The 23320-nt window shown below is 40.8% G+C and overlaps 1 protein-coding gene across 5 annotated transcripts in view; it reads left to right on the forward strand.

Annotated features, from left to right (window-relative positions):
- The window catches only part of ELMO1 (engulfment and cell motility 1), a 313181-nt gene extending 293167 nt beyond the window's left edge, over window positions 1–20014 (forward strand). For all 5 annotated transcript variants that reach the window (XM_071736038.1, XM_071736039.1, XM_071736040.1 and 2 more), the window contains 4 exons: window positions 4863–4970; window positions 8546–8628; window positions 14011–14088; window positions 18685–20014. In XM_071736038.1, the coding sequence (XP_071592139.1) occupies window positions 4863–4970; window positions 8546–8628; window positions 14011–14088; window positions 18685–18885 (470 nt within the window). In that variant the 3' untranslated portion in view covers window positions 18886–20014. The remainder of the gene's footprint in view (window positions 1–4862; window positions 4971–8545; window positions 8629–14010; window positions 14089–18684) is intronic.
- Window positions 20015–23320: the final 3306 nt, after the last annotated feature.

A 23320-nucleotide genomic window follows, 5' to 3' on the forward strand; every position in this document is an offset into this window, starting at 1 on the left:
CCTTGCAGAGTTTCATAGGAAAGCTGCAGCACAAACTTCTGTTTTTATTAAGCACTCTTAATCAGTTAGAAATGAAGCAGCAAAATCTAGCCTGCCCTTCTGGTCATTTTTCAGCAGCAGATCATGAAGCTCTGCAAATCCCCACTTTGTTCCTAGACCATGGACATCAGCTGACATACAGACCTCTTCAGATTTCTCCTTCCTTAGCTAATTCCTAAAAGAAAGAAGACTAAAGCAGAAGCCTGCAAAGCACTTTACAACTCTCGAAGTTGTTATTTCCAATAGAGCTAAGTAGCAGATAAAGGTATTTTATTGAGGATAATAGATACTTCTTATGCTGTCATCCAGTACATTTGTAGTTTATGTTGCTGGGTGCACTCCTGGAAATAAACTCCCCTTCTAGCTTTATGGAGATTATAGAGAAATTGCATGTTATTGAAGTGGGTTTACAGCCAAAGTTTCTTGATCAGTAATTTTTGAAAGGAAAGAAATGCCTGGTATACACACCAAATTAAAAACACAAGGCACCATGGAAGTGAAAATTAACATTAAAACAAGAAAACAAGTGAAGGCAGGTTTTCCATCTCTTGCTAGGATAAGTAACTCACACTTCTGAACAAGAACACACACTTAGTCTTTTTTTCTCTGCTTGCAAGCCTCTTTGATACTGCTACTCCATCCCACACTCCTTAGTCTCATAAAAATTATATTCCGTGACTATGTGACTTGTTGAGAGGATCTGGATAACCAAATATGCCTCCAGCATTGCCACAGGTCAGTTATTCACCAGTCAGGGCCTTCTGGCTGTCATTTAAGCATTTAAGACCAGTTAGAGTGAAAGTGTCACTCCAGTTGTATTAGAGAAAGACAACACAGTGAAAGAAAAAAAGGTGAATCCACATACATATATCTAAAACGCACACAACTACATATGTTTTCATGGCTATATTTAAATGTGTGTTGCTGTTGCTAAATCAGTGAGGAAGATTTTCTTTGAACAAAATACTTCTTTAATAATCTGGAACATATCTTGAGATAAAATATATACTCTCGGGCTTTTTTGTCAGTGCATATCTGAGCTATTTCCCCCCCCCCAGATTCTAACTATAGAGCACTGCTGTACTAACCACAGCATTGCTTTACTTGGGACAGCATTGTTAAGGGCATATGAGTGAGTGATTATTAACACACTTGAAAATACACTGTGAATGGCCAAGCACTCTGTAAGCCCATCATCAAAACATTCTGTGCTGTACTTGGTCACAATTTTGAATGTTACTTTTCTAGCCAAACTGTAGCTGATTTTGTTATTGGGGTGGGTTTTTTGTAACCTCTTCTATAATCTTTAACAATGTGCTGCAATATATTTAACCCACAGACTGCTCTAGCAATTATCTGAACATCAGAACTAATTTTTGAAGCATTTTCAAGTGAAAAGCTGGAGTAATTCATTCTACCTCCCCCCACCCCCCCCCCCCCCAAAAAAAAAAAAAAGAATCTCCAGCACCTTAATTTCTTTGCATCAATGGTCAGTGAGCTACAAGACATAAGGACTCACTGGAAAGTGGAAAAGATTTAGTGTCTGAAAATTCCCATGAAATCACCAGCCCATATTATCTCTGAAGACTCTGCTTTGCAACTGCCTTCCCTCCAGCTGCTTGCTTTGAGGAGCTTTACAGAGGCAGAAGCAGTAAAACTAAACACAGAATAAGAGCTGGAGCTCATAGAAGGGTTTTAGGCTTTGGGGCAATCTCATGGGGCCTAAAACCAAAACAGGCTCCACTCCTTCCTGACCAGGCAGTTGCCCCATTCCAGCTGTGAGCATACACCTGGATCTACCAGCTGGGGGTACAGGGCTGACTGAGAAATGGCTGTTCTATCTTTAAAGCCTTGTGACACTTTGACTCTGTGGACTTGGATTTAAGAGCTCTGGAGTGTTTGGACAGTAGTTCTTCTTTGCTTTATAATCACCAATTTCTAATCATACTTATTTTTAATCAATTTATACCTGAGAGTAAATGCTGGCCACTTCCCATGTGCTGCTCTGCAACTGAGATTTCTTCACCCTTTCTTTCATTGGAAACAATTTCATAGAAATTTTATTTTGAATGCAGCATTATTTTATACACTACTTTCCTAATAATACTGTGTTCAGTAAAATAACATGCACCCTGTTTAAAACTGCTCTGCTCCAAGGCACTGAGATCTCACATAAGTAGGTTGTTGCCCAGTAAACTGTTCTTTACATCATGTAGAGCTGAAAAAAAAAAAAAAAAAAAAACAAAACCAAAAAACAACAAAACACTCCAGCTGATAAGACTGAGGTGGTTGTAGAAGCAAGGGTTACTTCCCATCACTAACATGCTGATCACCCTCCTCAGCCTGGCTGATGCAGTCATTTAGTGGCTGCAGTAAGGAAACCTCGTTAGTTCCATTTGTAGGTTTCATTTAAGGGCTTTCCCCTTGACAGCAAGGCTGTGGCACGATGGCAGCTTTTAGTGAGCCCCCAGGAGAATTGTGCCAGACATGCTTCAAGCTACAGTCTACGGCTGTTAGTTCTTTAATTAACCTTGGGTTATGGGGAATTTCTGTAAAAGGCTCCACAAGTCTTCAGAGCTAGGGTTTCTTCCCATAAAACCACCCCCTTCCTAAAAATGTAGAAAGACATTTTCACTGAGGGGTTTTCTATTTTTTGTTATTAGAGCAGGGCATTGAAACAGGACCAAGGTTAGTAAAACACTAACCCCTAGGATGTTAAGGAGCCAAACTTTTTGTTGTTGTTGCTAACACCACCAGCCCCGTTTGTGCTAAATCAAAAGGAATTAATGGTATTTTTTTTCCAGTTACACCATCTTCCTGGTCAGGTCATTGGCAAGGCAATGAGGACATGTTGGCTTTATTAGGAAAAAAATTACTGGTTTAATCTTAAAGTTGGAAAGGCATATTCCTTTGTACAGCCTAATAAGCAAGGTTGCAATTAAAGCTTGACATGGAAGCCTCCTGCTACGGTTGCTAGAGACTTGTTCTTAGGTAGGCAAGGGACATTTGAATTTACTCTCAGATTTGACAGGCTGTATTTTTCAAGTATTGGGATTTGATATGATTCTGGTAGAATTTCCTGCAAAAGGTAGGAATCTCAAAAAGTTTCACATGCATCCTTCTGAGATACACAAACTGTCCAACAAGCTGATTGTGTATGTGTTCTTCAGATGAGAGTCTACTCAATGAGGTGCTGGCTGGAGTTTCAGATCTCTCTACAAAAGCTTTGCAAGTGGGATTTTCCTCTTGACTCTGCACTGTGCAATATTGCATGTACTGCGTGCAGTCCAGAGATCCTTGTATTTCAGCAGCTCTTTTTTGTATGCATCACAGAATCATAATCTCAGGCTCTTTGCCATAAATCTTCCAGTATTGTGCATGCCTGTGAAGAAGATAACCAGAATCTTGTCCACTGGCTTTTTTGAACCTGTGTCAGCAGTTTGTAGGGTATTTTGAAACCTTTCTGTACAAAGGATTGCTCACTCAGAAAACTGTTTGAAGTGTGTGGGTTTTTTGCCCCAAGCATTTTTACCTAACATGACAAAGAATTTTAAAAAGGCATGTGGAAGCCCACTTTTGGAAGCTCAATTCAAAACTGAATTGCCCTTCTCTGTGTTGTGTTGCACTGCATTTTTCATGGCTGGCCAAGAGACTGGAGAATGTCCTTTAGAAAGAAGTTGGGTCCATAAAGCCAACATTTTACTAACAGAGCCAAAAAGCCCTTCCTTTGCTAACACCCCAAGCGAGCTCATGTACACTGGCTCTGGTGGTTCTACAGCTCCTTCCCCATTTTATATGTGCTGTGGTTCCATTCACTCCTGCAGCACCATGGGGCTCTGGCAATGCTAATATTCCCCTTAAATTGTCCCTTAGGCTGCTGCAGGGCACAGCATCAGCACCACCAGCAGCAAGCAAAGCACAGAGCCTGAAAAGCCCTCTGCCCACCCCTCTCAGCCCCTCACTGGCATTTTATAACATGCTCTGAGCTTCAGGAGGTTTATAGCTTGGATGTAACAAGACTCTATTTTTGACAGCTTAACATTATGTGCTCTATTTATTAAATAGAAAGTGTTCTTACAAGGAAGGGTAACCTCATTCTTGCCATTTCAGAAGGGGAATTGGCAAGCACCACCCTTGCATGCAAGACAGCGTGGTGGCCCAGCACTGCAAAGGCGATGTTCTTCTCAGAATCAGATTTTAATGAATACTGTTAAGTGGAATTATAGCCTGTGAGGCAGGAATTGGCAGCAGATGTAAATATACATCTGCTAGAAAGGGCTAAAATGCAAACTGGAGTGTCACTGCATGGTCAGTCATATATTTGTGAGCATGCACAGCACTGAGTTATCTGCAGGACGAGGGAGTTAACGTCTGCTTTTTAAATCTTGGCGTGTTTGTTATGTCCAGTCCCTTCATAAATATGGGGGTGTTCTCCCATGTCTATAAAAAGACATGAGTCATAGTTTTTCATAAAGTATGGGATATTTCAAATGTATCAGTTGTGGCTGTCCCACACAAGACAGCTGGCAGGGCTTAATTTTCACATAGTGAGTGCTAAAAATGAAGCTTTTATGGGTACATTAAAGTTATCCTCTCAAACCAGAGGTTACTTTGCCAGTCTTCAGTCCACAAGGATATATCATACCATGCAAAACTAAGTTTGCTAGTATTTATTTTTGGATCCAGTGACTAAGTCAATAATAATTAAAAAAAACCCAACAAAAACCAACCAAAAACCAGTCGTGAGTAAGCTTTCTCCTACGCCGTTGAGGATGCTGATGAAGAGATGTTAGTGACCTTGTTTAATGTGTTTATTTTAACAGACAAATTTTGGTATTGTCGACTTTCACCTAATCACAAGGTTTTACACTACGGAGACTTGGAAGAAAGTCCCCAGGGAGAAGTGCCCCATGATTCCTTGCAAGATAAATGTAAGTCATGCACAAAGATTGTACTACTTTTGCTTCTTTTATGATAATTCCTCTTGATAACTTGAAGCAGGTTTCTCTTAACTCAGGACATTACCAACAGCTTTGTTTGTGGAGATAGAGAGCAGAGGACATTTCCTCTCCATTCAAATACTACTGTCCTGGTTTTGGCAAGCATGTGTGAGGACTGAGCTCAGCTTTCCAATGAGTTTATAATTTCATTCAGCTTGGAAATGTCATGCCTTTCATGGGGAGGAACACTGTTTATTTTCATTGCTCATCTAACTGCAGATGTCAAATAAGAATACTTGGGCATATTCAGAAGCACTTCCTGTCCACAGGGACAGATGTTTCTTCTGTGGCAAACAGCCTAGTGACTGGAGGAAGTATCTGTGGCAGACAGAGGTCTTTTTCATTAATGGGGGGAGTGGACTTAAAGATAACACATTGCTGTGAATAATATTGAGAGGATCTCACCATTATTGTATACTCAACTGGAAGAGGATGTACATCTGTGACAACTCCTTCCAGGGAATTTATCAGGATTTTTAATGGGTAAAAGTAATTTTATACTCTTCAGATAATTTCTCTTCTGTCCTTTAACATGTGTTGTAGAAGTTTGACCTGCAATGCTGGGAAAGCTTTTTATGATAAGCGAAATAATACCCAATGTAGTTCTGTCACAAAGAAGTGACTTCAAGAAATCAAGCATTAAATAAGGAATAATTTCTTTTTGTTCTTTTCTGAACCTCCATTAGTAATAAATGCCATTCTTGGCACTATCACATTAAACATGCTTGTACGGGTATTTCAGCTGATAGCTCCATTTCTTTCATGGAATGGCAGAAAGACTCATTTTTCAGAAGCTGGAAATTTTTCCAGCCTTAAAATTGAGAAAGGAGAAAATCGGTGATTTAAACTTTCCCACATGTTATTAAAAAAAGACTCCCACAGCTTGTCCCTAGGCAACACCTTTTAAAATTTTTAAGTGCTCCCAGATACAGTCTGGAAGGGAAAGAGGAAAAGCCCCTCTGATGCTGGAGCTCTGACAGTTCACAGTCACATTTCTCTGTTTTCATTGCCTCACAGATTGCCTCAAGGATGTTCCACGCTCTTACTGCAGTCTTGGCAGAATGTAGGACAGGGGCTGACGTTGCTGCATTGGCACTGGAAGAGGCTGTTTTTCTGGATGATGCTTAGGGAAATAGCCTTGAATGTTACAGTAGCATCCGAGTGACAGGAGAAGAATGAAGGTCACACTTGAACGGCAGGCACCGTTGCGACCACAGAAGTTCCCAGATTTGTTTGCTTTGAGCACGCTTCCACAATCAAACCCCTGACCCTGACAGCAAGCTTCATCCTGCATTTGCATTTTCTGTAGGCTCTTGAGCCTACTTAAAAATGTCAGGATCCTGTGGGAACAGAAGGCTCCTATTTCAGAAGCCACCGGACCAGAACCACATGCTCCCTGCACGTGCCTCTGAGCTAGAGCAGATACTGGTGCAGTTTGAGAAAGATGTGGTTATTTCATCAGTATCTCAGGTTTTCAGTCTGAGATTTTCCACAGTGCCACCCACTTTAGAGATTAATTGTTGAGAATATTACAAAACGAAGATCATAAAGTGACACTGCAGTTTGAAATGTGTCAGACTAAACTGGATTGGAAGCTTTACAGAATATTTTCGAGAAATATTCTGGTGTTCTTTGGATAAACTAATACTGAATTTTAAACTGTTAAGGTCTGAATATGATGTCCAGATTGTCAGCATTTAGGAGAAGGTCAACTGGTGAGACAGAACAACTGGCTAAGAAAACAGAGGACCAAAAAAAAGTAGAATAGGGCACTTCGTGTACTCCTTGCCAAACTTGAACAACTAGTGTCTATCTCCAAAGATCAATATGGGGGATTTTAACCTTTTCACTTCTGTGAATGTCACCTCTATCAGTCTGGCAGACTTAACAAGCCGTGCAGACTCCATCTGGGACAGAAAACAGCTGCCCTCTTTCTCAGAGTTTTATCTGTTTTGAGTACATCACATCTGTGCTCACACTCTCCAGCATCTTGCTAGTCAGCTTCTGATACCATCTGAATTCTGATTCTATTTTTCCAAAGCAAGGAATAGAGCAAGTTCTATCTTTATCCAAGATGGATAAAGATCAGGATGTCACATCAGTCTGTGATCTTCCAGGGTAACCTCTCTCCAGATCACAGAGACTGGGTGTAGGGAACCCAGAGGAAAGCCTTCTTGGTTGAGAGATCTAACTTGAAAAAACTTGACCATAAGTAATCAGAGAAGCTGTTTTTCTAAGCATCTTCAGCAAATGTCAGGACCTCTTTCTTCATTAGACCTTTTTTTCATACATGCAATCAAATGATTTTTTTACTTCCCGGTGTGTCCTAATTTGCTCTGTCCTCTCAAAAATAATATTTCTTCTGGACTAAAAAGAAGGGAAGTGTCAGAGACATAAATAGCCAGTAGGTCCCCAGCATGGAATGCTGAAACTGAAGGCAGAAGAAGTTCTATAGTAAAGATCCAGATAACTACCATTTCTTTAAGTTTTCCATGCAAAGAAAGTTCTTTAAAAACCCAGGCTATTATGACCCAGGCTGTCCATTTAACCATAGTACTAAGGTCATCTGTAATAAAGTACATTGTGTTACTGTACTCAGTAGAAAATGCATTTTTCCTCTCCAGTATTTCCATTAGAGTTTGTAAAATACTGGGTAGTAACAGACAATCATATTATTGTGCTCTTTTATATATGTGATGCTTTTCCATGGCCACAAGAATAATGGACTATTTGTAGATTGTAGAAACTGTCACTCATTGACCATACTCTATTGTGGAGCATGTAGATTCTCTATAATGTAATTACTGTTGGAAAATTGACTTCCAGTTGAGACTCATATATATTTATCTTTATGTTTTAGTGACCTTACTCTGTGAGCTACTCTGAGTGGCTTCCAGAACTTTTTTCTTACTTTTTTTTTAAAACAATGCTTTCTGATCATTTCATATTTTAAAGCAATCAGAAGGGTTCTTTGTAAGGCTTAGTAGTCCTTATTCCTGTCAATATCAAAAAGTGACTAAACTGCTGATGTTAAATAGAAAACTATTTGACAAATTTATACAGGCATTAACAGAAGAACAACAGCATCCTTTGAGGTAGGATACAAGTTGCCCAGCAGAAACTTTACCTGAATGCCTAGGAAGCAATAGAAACAGGGCAGGTGTATTACATTAGTAAGGCAGGAAACAGTGTACAGTTTCTAGATATATGAAAAACTGCCCAGACACAGATACCCATCTGTATGAAGCACTCATACCCAAAGTAGTCTGAACAGGCAAGAAAAAGCATGCTCATATTTTTATCCAACTGCCTGAAGTTTTGTCATTATGCACTGATTCCTATTTTAGTTGTTTTCTTCCAATTTTCTTTCTTACAACAGGCTGGTAATGGCAGAGGTAGTGGCAATTTTAACACATTAGTCTTTCTTCTTTTCAGACCCTACAGCTTTTACTCACCATGCTTATAACTAATTTTCTGGTTTTTGCTTTTGTTTCTTTTTAATGCAGTGCCAGTGGCAGATATAAAAGCTATTGTGACTGGGAAAGACTGCCCTCACATGAAGGAGAAAGGAGCCCTTAAACAAAACAAGGTATGGTTCTCAGACTGTTACGAGCTCACACACTGCAGAATACAAAGTTTGTCAGCTTGACCTTCCCTGAAATAACAGGTATTTTTTATTCCAGCCTGCCAGCTTTCTGTGTATGCACACACACTTTGTTTTCACATCAGACCGTTTGAGTGAAATTATTAGGACAGTCCTTTACTCAGATTTCATGGCAGATGTGCATTGTGATATGTCCAGAGCACATTAGGATAGACTTCTGTAGTGCTGTCTTCTACATCTAAAGCAAAGCAGTTTTTACTGCTGCCACAGAGCACAGCAGCAGTGGCTATTGGTACCTATTCCTATATTGGCTCTGATAAATAACTCATTGGTTCCAGGTGTATTCTCTGGTGAGCTCACACTCAATGAACACTGGCATGTGCCATATTTGCAATTAATGTCCAGCTGATGATAACTTGGGGCCCAGTCAGGTAGAAAATACAACTGCCAACAAAAGGATATAAAGTAAACGCTAGGCAATTAATGAGGTATATAAAGCTGTGTTCAGCAGTGCATTTGAGAAAAAAATGTGTAGCAGGCAATGGTCAACTTAAATGAGATTTATGCTACCTTTCAGAGTTTCAGATCAAGTTCTGTGGACTAACAGTATGACTCAAACTGTACAGTGCCAGAATCTTGCAGAGTTTTTGTTAGTAGGAATTGCCACTACAAGGAGAAATTGAGTTACTAGCAAAGCCTGGCATCTTTGGTAGTAATGGTCTTCATACCATTTTGTATGAGGTATGTTCTTAAATTTTTCATCAGGTCATGCTGTCTGATCTTACAAGAAGAAGGGAGACTCTAAAGGTATTCTGGAACCACACCCTGAGGTCTGGGAACCAGACTGAGTTTTGAATCAAAATTTCTAGTTACCTGAAGCTAAGAAATTTTGGGTTCAAGTAGAAAGATATCTTGATGGACAAAAGTTAAGAGATCTGCTTCAGCACTGTAAAACTAAAATGCATGCATTTAATGTTCAAATAAGTACTGGGAAAAAAAAATTCCCAGTTCTGCTAGGAACAACGAAAAATGAAAAGACAATGTCAAAACTACATCACACGACTGTTGCAGCTTCATAGCTGCTGTTTTTCTTTAACTATACACAGGGCATCTCAAGTATTCTTTGTGTTTCTCATACATGAGTTGCTTGAAGCCTGTCAGGATGCTGTCATCTCCTTTCTGTATTGGCTTTACATGGTTGGAAATGAAAACATCAAACCACGCCAGGAAAAAAATCCCAGGAGTATTTTTCTCTGTTGATTTTTCTGAATCAGGGCACTAACACACATGCACAGAATAGATTGCATACAACTCCCACCTCATGTTACAGCTGAACCATCAGCAACATTTGGCTGGGGCATTTAGATGATGCATATAAAATATTTTTAGTGCTTCCTTCTCTTAGCACTCAGATGTCCGCACGGAAAGAAAAGATGAGAAGGAAAGAAGGAAAGCAGTGGGTGGCAGTGATGGAAGTGTCTCATCTTTATGGGGCAGTAATGTCTAGATAGTATTAAATGCCAAATAGCAATGGTGGAGATGAGTTTGTCCTCAGCTGTCACCCCATTTTCTCAGGTGAAATTGCTTTGAAGTGACATAAAACTGCTGGATCAGAATGTGAAGATAAGGAGTTGGTAGGTAATATGGTTGCATCCACTCCTTTTGTGATCCCAGAAATAACAATTGCGATTTTTTTTTTTCACTATTCCTGTTGTGGTTTTGGAGGATTTTACCTTCCTCAATTCCATGTTATTTTTTTTTTCACTGAAGATCATAGAATTTGTGAAATTAGTTGTCATTCCAATCAAACTGTCAAGAGTGATACTGCACATCAAAAAACCCCAAAAGACTACCAAACATAGAATACAATTTTGCTGATTTTGGTGTATGAAATCTTTAATTTTCTGAAACTTCACAATCAGTGATCCATTTTTTTAAGAGGCCTTTTAATCCTGTGCTTTATTTGTACGTGTATAATGACAACCTTAATGTTTATTCATTGTCAGAAAAGAAAATTGCATGGCAGAATGCCACTGCTATGAACTGGAATTGACAGAACGTCCGTAGCAAAGGCTTCAGTATCTCTTCATTTGATGGCACATGGCTGTTATTCTTCCAGAGGGACCACTTAGGAATAAATAAGTGTTAAACTGAATAGGAATTTGCATGCTTCCAGGAACCTGGAACAGGTTGATAGGATCAGACCTGAATCCATTGTTACTCATCTGGCTTGTGCTTTTTAATAAGGTTTAGTTTTAAATCCCTGACTTTTTGACTCTGAAGTAGTAGTATGAATTTCAAGGAAATTCAATATATTAGATTTTGTGGCCTTCAAAACAAACTATGGAAGAAGAATTGTCATATATTGGAAAAAATATATGGAAAAAGCATTGTCATATATTTCTGAGTTTCTTATCACCCTTTATTTGCTGATCTGGCAGGCTTCAGGCTTGGTGCCTTTTTGGTCAACAGGAATGGTTCTGCTCACTTCCCTCTTTTTCTGCAACTTCCTCTCTGTCATTTCATGTTAGTTGAAGAAATTTCCTCTCACTGCATGTATAGATAGTTCACTGTCAGGGATCTTCCAGTTCTGGTAAGCAAACTTAACAGGGCTGTGGCTCAACCTCCAGCAAAGACATGGTTGTTTTGAGGCTGTAGGTGACAGTAGGCAGAGAACAGTGGTGTTATTCCAGTAGTTGGCACCAAAAATGCCTGTTCATCAAAAATTGCTTGTCTCTGGCCCATGCGAGGGGCTAGTGGAGATTGTGGGAAAGAGAAGCTCTGAATGTGGGAAAGCAAGTTTCCCTTCATTCTACCTGCAATAGCTTTCCCTGCAGAGTGTAAACCAAGGAGTGGGAATTGTCCATCCAGTCTCTGTTTTCAGTGAAGCTCAAAGGAGAGACATGTCATGGATCTCTATATTGTTACCTTTGACAAGCATCTAGGGAAGGGCAGAGGTTTGAAATGTGCAAAAGTGGAAAGAGTTAGAAGTGTCAAGGGAGTGGGTTCAGCAGATGGGGGAGGAGGAAAGCAAAAAACAAGAGGAGAGGAGCAGGTTGGAAGGAATGGGAGAGAAGAAAGAACAGAGAGCAAGAGAAGCTGGTGGAAAAAAGCTGGAGTGGAGAATGACTTTGAGAAAGGTTGAGAAGTAGGACAGAAAAGGGAGGAGAAAGCCACAGATGGCTGACAGAGACTGACCAGGTTTCCTTTAGGAATTGCCAATTCTTCAAAATCACCTGTCATGGATGGAAATGTAGGAAAACCAGGTGGGAATGCCTGACAAGTCTGCCAGTTCAACTTCTGAGGCTACTGTCAGTGTGCAGGGCAGTTGGCAATTCCAGCCCCTTAGGCTTCCATTTTCCTTGACTGTTTGCTGTGCATGTGGCAACATGCACAGATCCTGGTACCTGGAAGCTGTAATTCCTGAGCCTTTAGTCTCTGGAGCTCTCAACAGAGAAGCTGAACTGGGGACAGGGCCATGAAACTCCCACTTTTCCACATAAAGGGGAGTTTGGTGCCTTCAGTGTAGCCCTTTCTCATTCTCTGCCTGACTGGGATTGACCAAACCCTTGGCTCTCTGGGATATTCCTCCTTCAGGCAGGGCTTTTTTCTCCTTTTCATGGCTTTGAGATGAATAAAAACTTCAGTTGCTTGGAATTTCCAGGCCTATGGGATTGTTGTTGACCTTCATGAAATTCAGGTACATCATAGTAAGTAAAGTAGTAATAGTAGTACTAGACAGTAAAGTAGTACTAGACCTTTTTTCTGTGATACATTTTACTTAAAAGACCTCAGTTGCATGACTTGGCATCTTCTGTCAGTAACTCCGTGTTATCACAGAATTGTAATGTCAGTAATCGCCCCACAACTCTGTAAGGAGATAATGCATAGTTTGTGTGGACAGAGGTAAATTTGTTTCTGTAATGAGGGACATCACTCTTAATAAGATGTGAATGAGAATCATGCTTAGAACACAAAAAGAGTTTGCTGAGTGCATCAGCACTATTAGTATCTGCAGCTTCTGTGGGAATTTAGCCCTGAGTCGTGTCCTGTGGCCTGGCAAATACAGCAAGTTCAAACTAATAACTAAACTCTAGGAAACCAAGTGTATTTCCCACAAGAAGCATGATCTCTGATCATTCAAGATTATCCCTAAGGACTGCAAGTTTTATTACTCAGGCTCTGCTTTTCATCACACAAGTTCAAAAATGAAATAACCTTTATGGAAATCCAAAGACCTGTGTCTGTGCAGACCAGGAGATCAGGGGTAGCAAATTAGCACAGTGCATAAGGCTGCAGTCCCTGAAGTCAGTTCTTCCACTTTCAGATTTAAGAAGCCGTGCTCTTGATGCTCTTGATGCTGCTGGCAGCATAGGGACTGTTGTCAACTGGGAGACAGCAAAGGTGATCAGTATTACGGGGTTCAGGAGACCAAAAGGAAAAAGGAACAGGACATACAATACAGATCAAAGTAGTTACAAGTCAGCACCGTCCTCCGTAGGCATGTCTTTGTTCCAGAGAGTTATTGTATCCATACCAGCTAGCTTACAGGTTGTGAAATCCTTGTAACAGCACTTGTAGTGATGGGTGCAGTAGCTGTGAAAACACAACATTTTTACGTGCTCACTGTTGGCCAGTGGAAGTTCATTATTTATTCAAATTGGATGAGTTTTCCCATAGGAATTCAGGTCCAAATGACTTTTATGGAAGGTCAATGCTTAATTAATTCATTTTGACACCTTTCTCATTCCACCTCAGTGCTGAGGGGAAAAAAGATTGTTTTGTCATTTCCCAAGATTCATTTGGGTCTTTATGACCCAAATAACCCATATAGTTCAGAGGCTGCTGATTCTGGTTCAGGTAGAGGCAAAATGACAGCCATCTCTTGAGGATGTATAATTTAATAGATTTCCATCACTGAAGAGAGCAGGAGTATGTACCAGGAGATAAACCGTCCTGGCAAGATTTTTGACACAGGGGATCTAAAACTTAGAGAACTTTGTAAATTTAATCTATGCAAACTGAAGATACCTTGGGTCTTCATGAAGAGTCTGTTCCAAGTGTACTATTACAGGATGTATTGACTTTAGTCCTCACCATTCACTAGCTCAAATAATCCATAACTGAGTGAGCTACAGTCAACACTGAGGAGGGTGAGTTTGTTTTGACTGAAGCATCCTTGTTGGGGTTCTTGCTGTGCGAATCTGTTGCAGTGGACTGGTACTGCTGCAGCTTTGGCAAGGCAGGAGAGTACCATATCCTATTTTTCCAGCTGTTTTGTGGAATAAGTTTTAGGAAAGAAAGATAGAAGTGAATGTATTAATGTCTCTCTTGTGCAGTGTTAATGTATGTTTCTTTACATTCCAGGAGGTGCTAGAGCTTGCTTTCTCTATATTGTATGATTCGAGTGGCCAGCTGAATTTCATTGCCCCAGACAAGCATGAGGTAAGTCAAGTTCAGATAAAAGGAACTCTGTTGGAACCATGTTAGTTGCCTTATGGCAGCAGCCAGTTTTATAAGAGCATAAGAATGGTCATTCTGGCACAGAGCACAGGTTTACCTAAGCATTTGTCACATCTCACAACAAACTGAAAGCAGAGGCATTAGTATGGGGGCAAGATCTTCTGCAATTTTATGCACATCCTGAGCCACAGAAGGAACCTGTTATGTATTTGTACCTCATAGAGCACTCAGGGGTTCAAGATCAGTATTTCTAAGCCTTACTGAAGTAGGAACCATAAGTGAGAGAAAGAAGAGGGCTTGGACAACCTCACTGTTTCCACAGACCTTGCTCACCATTTCCTGGGGTAGTAAAAATTTCTTCTGGTCTGGTCTACCCTGAATAACTTTTACTGTGTGTTCACCCTGGCCACTTTGGTTCAACACTGAAAATTTGTACCAAGCTCTGAAAGAATCACTGCCATCCTCAGCTCATCTTGATGTAGCCAACATAGTTGCCAGAGGATATACCATTCTTAGGTCTCAATTTCAGTCAAAGGCTTGCATTCTCCAGAATAGCATATTCACTTACTCTTAGTTTCACACTGCTTAAGACCACCCATTAAAGGTGGTCAAAGAAGATCTTCTCTATTCCGTCTCTACAGGGGGTTGTTTTGCAATGGGTCTCACCTGTGTGAGGGCAGTGTAAATACAAATAGAAAAGCAGAATGGCAACCTCCTCCCTGCTTCCTTGTCTCAAGAACACAATAGACAACATCATTGCCTCTTGGAAAGGAATGGAACGAACTTAACTGGTTATGTAGAAGCACTGCATGTCTTTCTCTCAAAGAACTTTCAAGTACAGATTTAGCAGAATGAACTATATTAAAAAATAAAGAAGAAATAGTTCTTCCTTCTGGCTTCTAAAGCAACAAGAATTGGTGTTCCATTTGCACGGGGTTTTTTTGTTTGTTTGTTTTTTTGTTTTTTTTTTTGTGGTATCACATTTGGTCTTAGTTCAGGACACTGTGTTAAGATGATGGAACAGAAGATTGCATTAAGCTGCATTACACTGTGATGTTATTAAAGGGCATGAAATTGCATTACAAGTGAAGTGTATATAATTACACAGCTTCAACATTCGCAGTTCTGGATCAAAACCTTCAAATAAATGTTCTCCTTTTTAGAGAGGAAATAAAGTTATGCTCCTCTGGGTTTTCCTGGCTACTAATATTTGAGTATCATTTTCAAGTATGTTAATTCCAGAGAAGTATTTTCTGGTCAGTTTTGATTTAAGACAAAATAGCAATAGGATCCCAGGCATAATGTGCCATTAGAGCCGTAGGTCTAAGCAAAGCATGACTGTCTTCATCCTCTGAACTGGATATATGTGTTAGATGGTTTTTGATATACATTTTCCAGACAGTGAATTCTAGTCTGTTTCAGCCCATGCAAGCAAGTAGTCATGAAAATCAGCAGACTTTTCAGCCACTTGTATCTCAAATATAGGCTGTGCCTACAAGTATTTTAAATTGTCTAAATGTTCAAAAACTGTTGCTGCACCCCACTGATAGGCAGTAGCATTGTGAGATGAACTAACCCAATTGCTCATGTTTGTATTAACACACCTGTTATTTTTATTTCCCTTAATAATCTTGTGCAGCTTCTTCGAAACAAAGCTAATACATTCAAAAAGCAGCCAGAAGCAGCAATCTCTGCTCTTACTTCACAGCTCCCAAGTGAATGCTTTGAAATGGGCATCTCAGTTCCTCTGTGCTTTTCCCTGGCCTACAGAAGAGTGAGCTGTAGTTAAAGTAGAAAGCACAAATGGTCAGAGTAAACACCCACAAGGAAAGGCAAGTAGCATGTTAGGAAGCCTGTGGCACCATCAAAATAACTGGGATTCCAGTCAATGGAAGTGCTGATTTAGCAGCATTGTCAGCTTGGGAGATTTGGTGGGTGACATCTCAAGATTTAGAAAGCTTGTGTGAAGCACCAGGAATTATATTAGTTCAGCTAGACAGTTTCAGGTCAGACTTAAAGGGCTTTTTCCAAGCACTTCTACAGTCCTCATGATTGCAGAGTGAGATCTGACTGTGGGAACTGAGTGTGTCCCAAAACCAAAAATTGAACAAGGAGCATAGGATTATTCAAGTCATAAGGGACCCGGGGGTTGTCCCCAGTCTGACCTTCTGCTCAAAATAGGTCAGTGATGAGCTCAGACCAGGTTGCTGGGGGCTGCATCCAGATGGATGAAGCCTGCATAACCTTTGTGGTTGTCAGGTTCCACTGACTTGATTCCCAAGGTATGTCTTTAATAAAATCTCATTACTGAACCAGTATCATTGAGATTTGGACCTTGTTCTTAGACACTTGAGTTTGGCAGTACCCGTAGCCATCTGTTGGAGCTTACTTCTAGCCAGAGGATTCAGGACTGTGAGATCACTCCATCGTATTTGGTTTTCATTTAAATACTAATAGCTGGTTTCAACTACATAGCAAAAAGGTGGATTAATCTTACCCTTGATTTTTGACAGAGAAACTGATGAGATAGGCTATAATTAGGTTTCATTGGAGTTTTATGAAAATGAATCTGTAGTAAATTAATTTTTCAGTAGCTCTTAGTCTGTTTTGCATATTAAAAAGAAAATAGCTTCTGAATGAATGCCTCTATTTTTCTGCCATCTCATTAGGATTTCTCTCTGCTGAAAATGTGCAGGAGTTTAATTAGATGCACTTGCCAATATGGAGATCAGAGAGGAAGCCCCTTTTCCAGGCCATTGTACTCATCAGAATTATGGCCAGAATTTAGTTTCTGTGGGCCCTGAATGAGTTATATCAGGAAAAGGAAAGAAATGCAGTTCTGCTTTCCAGCTCACTAGGATTACTCCCCAGAGAAATCACTGGCCATACTCCCTGAGCAGGTGATGGACGATTTACGTCTGGGGCTGCATCTGTTGAGTGGATGCTCTGCGTTTCCATAACCTGAGCAGAGCCCTTTGCCTGCCTGTTCCTTTCCTCAAAGTGAATTCTTGGGAAAATTTTCTAAAGGAAACTTTCAAGTTGATCATAAAACACTAGAGTCTGCTCAAAAATAATTACATGTCTAGGATAGCATCTTTCTTTTCCTGATGTTCTTGTGTACACCCCACAAAAACTGCATGCTTTAAAAGTGTTCTGTGACACATTTTGAGAGCCTAGAATAGGCAGGCTGAGTTGTTTCTTTAGTGCTTGTTAGCAGGACAGCCTGAACCCTGAAGTCTCTGCTGTGCAACTCATCTCATATTAAAGCTGCAGCTTGGCTTACCCACACCCTGGGTAAAATCATAGCTCTGCTACTGTTTTGTTACTGACTTAAATGGGTCAGATTTAACTTTAGATGTTGCAATATGTTAACCATCCTATTTTAAAAAAAATATGCCCTTTTTCAGGATGAAGACATACCCCAAGAGGGGATTTTCTCTTTCTTCCTTAAAAAATAATGCTCATTTCTCCTGTAGGATGAAGTCAACCGTGGCTATCTTTAAACTTGGCAATATCCTGTAGCAAATGGTCAGCTAAATTTAAAATTCATTTTTTGGCATGAAATCTAGCAGAAGTATTTGTAAGATAAAACTGCAGTTACGGTTGATTTAATTTTCTCCTGCAAACTAGGACACAAGTTCATTATTGAAGTCTTTATTTTTAGATGATAGCATTTGAGTACTTCTGTTCATAGTTGAATAAATGGCTTGTAGGAATAAATGGAAGTGATGTATTTGATAGAAGTTGACTCTAGATCACCAGTCTCCCTTGGGCTTGTTCCTTATTTAAAATGGTTATTCAGCCCATGTTTACCTCGAGCTGTCAGCTGTTGGGAAGGATGGCATCTCCTATTAGGAGAAAGCTAACAATAAGGAAGAGATTTTCAGAGGCCAGTTCAGTATTTGTGGCATTTAGACTTGCACCAGGTAGTTTGGAATTTAATTTTCGTGAAAGACACAGCATTGATTGATTCTGCCAGTTTTCACAGTGTTACTTGGTGTAAAATATTGATAAAGTAGGCATAGGCATGTGAGAGCCTATCTTTGTGTAGGTGAGTTGATCCCTCTTAACCTTAGGAAAGCAAACCACAGTAAAACTAAATAGTTGTTATAGGATTTCTTACAAAAGGAGTCAAGAAGGCTTGTGGATGGGAATCAGTTTATTTAATTTTGCTTGGAATTAAAGGCCTCATATCAGAGAATCAGGCTCTTTCTGTAAGTATTGGGGAAAGCGAGTTGGAGAATAAGGTACCTCCAGAGGTTCACCATCCTAAGTTAGGTATTGTTATTTCTCCCACAACTATTGAAAGTATTTAACAAAAAGTTTGGAGGATACACCTAAGTATCAAACAACCAAATGCTGCAATTTCTTTTCATTCTCAGGGAGTTGTTTGTCCGTTTTCCAAGTCATTCAGTGGAAAGTGCCATCCTCACGATCCAAGCGAATAAAAGGAATCAACTTAATTTTAGGTCTCTTTGTAAGTCCCCGTGGGAGCAATAACTGGAGAGGGCCAGGAGAGACAAGCAGTCTGTGTACAGAACGTTTATTAATGATAGGTTTTATCTTCTCCTTGTGCAGTATTGTGTATGGACCGATGGGCTGAACGCCCTCCTCGGGAAGGATATGTTGAGTGATCTGACGCGGAACGACTTAGACACACTGCTCAGCATGGAGATAAAGCTACGCCTCCTCGACTTGGAAAACATACAGATCCCAGATGCTCCCCCACCCATCCCAAAGGAGCCCAGCAACTACGACTTTGTTTATGACTGTAACTGAGGTTGCCACTGAAACTTTCTTCGAAACTGGAAATATTATAACTGGAGAGATATAAAAATAAAAAGAAGAGTGTGAGGAAAAAGAAACCCACATGTGCACCTTGGATTTTGGCTTTGGGAGGGGTGTAGAAACACTTGCATTCCTTCCTGTGTCCTGCATCCCTTCTCTCCCCATTCCCATCTTCCCCATTTCTCATCCAAATCCACATTGCTTTAATTAACTTGTAATTGCAGGCCGTTGGCCTTGCTTAAGGCAAAGACTGCCACTAAGAAGCACCCTTCCTAGGACTTTTTTTACATTTTTAATACTGAAATATACATTATTAACTGAAGGATGATGTTATCAAACTGCATGCCTGTGAAACCCACTTGGCAGGGCAGAGGCTTTAACTGGAAGGAGGAGGGAGGTAGGCAGCAGAAGCAGCTACTGTAAGCAGAAGATTTCCCCAGGCACTCCCAAGAGTCTTCTCACAACAGAATCCAATGTGATGATGAAAATCATTAACTGCTTCCCAGTGCTTGCACCATTCATCACTGTCATTGTTCTTTCCACTGCATCTCGTCTCTTGCCACCTGCCTTCACCCAGCTGATCGGCTCCCAGAATGGAAAGTCTGCAGGTTTTTGCTGTACCATATGCTGCAAAGCTGCAACAGCTTTTAACTTCTTTTCCTCCCAGCTCCTAAATAGCCCCATGCTAGCAGATCACTCACACAAACTGTGTATGAAGCCACTCGTGTGTCCCATCTCTGTAGCGTTCCCTAAGCCTTAGTTGCCTCTAGAATTGGCGTGTTGCTATTCAAAGTGATTTTTATTTTCTTGGTCCAAAGTTCAACAGTAATTTCCACAAATTGATTACAACTGCCAAACATCCAGGTTTACATTGTTGTCATTGCTACAGTGTTATGAATTTGCAAGGGATTTTTTTTTTTTTTTTTGTACGGGTTCTAATTTTTTAATTTTATTTTGCCAAACAAATTTATTTAATGAAAACTAATTTCATTGTGAGTACTTTTGGGGGGCAATATTTTTACTTAATTTCCATTTGAAACATTCGCCCTGAAGGGAGATAATAATATTTTCCTTCAACTTCACTGTTGAATAAAAATCTAAGTTGTGATGATTCTTGGAACTTGTTTTTTCTTCTGAAGTTGTCTTTATGCTTCCTAGCGATTCTGAATTGTTTGGTACAAAGAGGAGAGGGAAAGGCAGAACCTTTCTTACATGCATCTGATTTAATTTGCTGATTTGTGTGTGATGACAAGGATGAGTTGCATTCCAGAGATCTCCATTGCCACAGGTACATGAGCCTTTCAGTGAGAAGAACCCTTTGTGAAATCCAAAACTACAGCAAACTGCAGTACTCATGAACAGTCTAAGGCTGCTGCCTTTACTGAATTTGCTGGGGTAACTGTCTCCCTGTAGTTTCTTTTCCTTCACTGACTGTGTTTCTGGCCACAGTAGATTGCTAATGGGGAAGTTTGGTCTTTGTGGGATGGATTCCATCCCTCCTCGTGTCCTTCTAGGAGTTTCATGAAGTTCACTATCTCTTAGTCTAGATCCAGAGGAACCCACCAGCCCTTTTTCCCCCATGGCACAGGCTGAAGACAGATGTTTGTTTGTGTGAGTTCCTCTTCTATTCAGACACAGATGAAAAAGACTGTGAAGGGACTTTATCAGAGCTTGTGCTAGTTAGAAACCTAATTGGTGGTTCCAATTTAGGCAGACACAGAAGACCTCAACTGAGATGACTTTTGCTCCATCTAGCTGGCTCTGGGGCAAGCACCTGGAATGACCTCACAGCAGGTGAAGAAAGATGTCCCACAGGTGCAGCAAAAAGGAAGATGAGGGGAACACTGTATTTATTCAGCCAGGAGGGTCCTATGGAAGGTGCCTTCCTGAAGCTGTGTGTGCAGTAGTATCACCAATGCCTCGATCTAACAGGGAGTTGGTTTTAGTGGTAATGGATGGTAAGTAAGGAAAAAAGAGACTCTGAATTAAAACACTTGAGTAGGAAGTTAGAGTGAAGTGTGGCCTTGGACAAGATTCCGCCTGAATGAGAACAGGGATGTGCAACATGAAATGTGGGAGTTTGGGATGTTTTCTTCTTCCAAGCCTTATCAGCCTGTAGCAAAAGTAGGCAGGAGTCAGGCATGAGTAGAAGCAAAGGCACTGCCTTTGCCACAAGGATTTTGGAGGGGTCCTAGAGGTATGGGATGGATGTAGAAACTCATGATGCTGTGTTTTGTCTGTGTGGCTCGGAGCAGAACAGAGAATCTGAGTTGCTTTATTAATCTCCCCAACCCAGCTGGATGGCTTGGCTGTGCCTAACCTTTCCTTTTTATTTACAGACCACAGAGCTGGTGCTTCACATGGGTATTGCTCATTGTTGAAAGAGACACCTTTCACTCCTAAGTTATAAGAACCAAATGCTGCTGGCTCAGTGGTAATTCAACAGTGCTGTGATCTTAACAGGTAGGCATCTGTGTGACAATCGGAAAGGAGCAGAGAAAAACCCTCCTCCAGGGGACAACTTGAGCCAGAGGGCAAGGCCAGACTTGCCTGCCCAGCTAAGGTGAGTGCCCCAAATTGCACACCAAGAGCCCAGGGGAGGTGGTGGGAGAAGAGCTGGCAACCCAGCCCTTGGTTTTTACCAACACCTCACGCTCATTCCAACCTACAGGGAGGCACATCAGCAGCACCCAGGCAGTGTGGGGCTCTTGAGCAGGAAAACACTGGCAGATGGGACTCACCAGGGTGTACAGAGCTTCTCTGGGGAAATCCAAGCCTGGGGCTGGCTGGATGCTGTGGTGCTGCTGTGTGGCTCTAGCTCACCGCATCACACAGCCCTGTGTTAGAGGAGCCCCCATCTCCTTGCATGGCCCAGCTCTTCTTGTGGTCCCTGTATCGTGTGGGATGGTCACGTGAGCAGGCATCCTAAATTTATCATCCCCCCACGTGTCCCACCCTGCCACAAGAAAGAAGAGGCTTGAGAGATGCGTTGGTGTAGGAGCCCATTCAGCTATTTTGAAAGTGAAGGGCTATGGTGCAAGCAAGAATCCTGCCTTCAGTTTTCAGAACTGTCATGCAGGCTCACTTCACCATGATGAAATTTAAAAAAAAAAGTGTTTAATGGTGAACAAGTATCCCACTGCTTCCCATTCATTTGAAAAAAAAAAAAAAAAAAAAACCAAGACAGAATGAAAATGGCAAATTCATTTGCTCATGCTGTTATGCTGTTGTGTGTTCCGGAAAAGCTTTTAAGGCTTCACATTGAAGGAGCTGCAGCAGGAAAAATAATTGCTATTGAAGTTTCTTGTATAATTTCAAAACACTAAGTGGGTAATTACTTGTAAAAGGGGAGAGAGAAGAAAAAAATCATCCCTCCAATTTTAGCTCCTGTTTTTGAAATAACTTTGCTTTTGAAAGTCAATATATTATTTTACCAAGAAACTTGAATTTAAAAAAAAAAAAAAAAAAAAAAGAAAAAAAGTAATGTCTTTTTAAGTCAACTGCTTGCCCTGCTTGTAAGGACAAGGAGAAGAGCAGCAGTGCCAAGTAATCCTGCACAAAATCAAGCTCTGTGTCAGAGAAAGAGGGTGCACTCTCTGAGCTATCATTACCACTTTTCAGGAGCAATTCTTTTTTTAGAAAACTCTTTTATTAAACCTTACAGCTTGAAGGGAAAAATAACATTCTCTTGCAAAGGGGCAGGTGGGTGATGATTGTCTTTTGGGTTGCAGAATGACCGTGCAAGATCCTGATTACTTCATTTGCAAAATCCTTGTCTTCACGCTCTGCACAGGGCTGCATTTTGTTGGCCCAGCGTGCTTGTTATTGACATTTTTCCTCCTGTCAGTAGTCCCAAGTAATGCAAACATGGCATGTGCATGGGAGTGGGAAATCTGGTGGGATTCAGTGCCCAGAACAAATTCCTGTCTTCTCTAGCAGACAGCTGAGCCCCAGGAGAGCCCTGCATGCCTGCAGCAGTCCTGTAGGAGCAGCAGGCTGCAGCCACACAGGCTCTGGCCACAGACCAGATCTTGAAGGAAGGAGGGGTGAAAGTGAGGAGAAATTAAACTCCCTCCTGGTAGGGGGGAAAGAAGAAAGGGGCATGGGCAGGAAGCACCTCTGAACACCACTCTGCTTTTGAGCTGCTTGGGGTGCAGTGATCAGAGGTGGTTCTGATGCGTTCAGCTCCACAGTGGTGCAAACTTTTAATCCTGAGCAATAACCAGCAATGGAAGATGTTGGGAGTAGGACACTCTTGTACTGCTATATTCCCTCTTCTCTCTTGTTGCTGCTGCTGCACTGACAAGTTGATGCCATTAGCTTTACTGTCAGGCGAAAGTTGTTAATTTAAGGAACATAATGTGATATTTCACCCCCTTCATGTTTCATTCTTGAGTAACTCTTGAGAGTTAAAAAAAAATATCTC

This window comes from Heliangelus exortis, chromosome 2, assembly GCF_036169615.1.
Source record: "Heliangelus exortis chromosome 2, bHelExo1.hap1, whole genome shotgun sequence".
Taxonomy (NCBI): Eukaryota; Metazoa; Chordata; class Aves; order Apodiformes; family Trochilidae; genus Heliangelus; species Heliangelus exortis.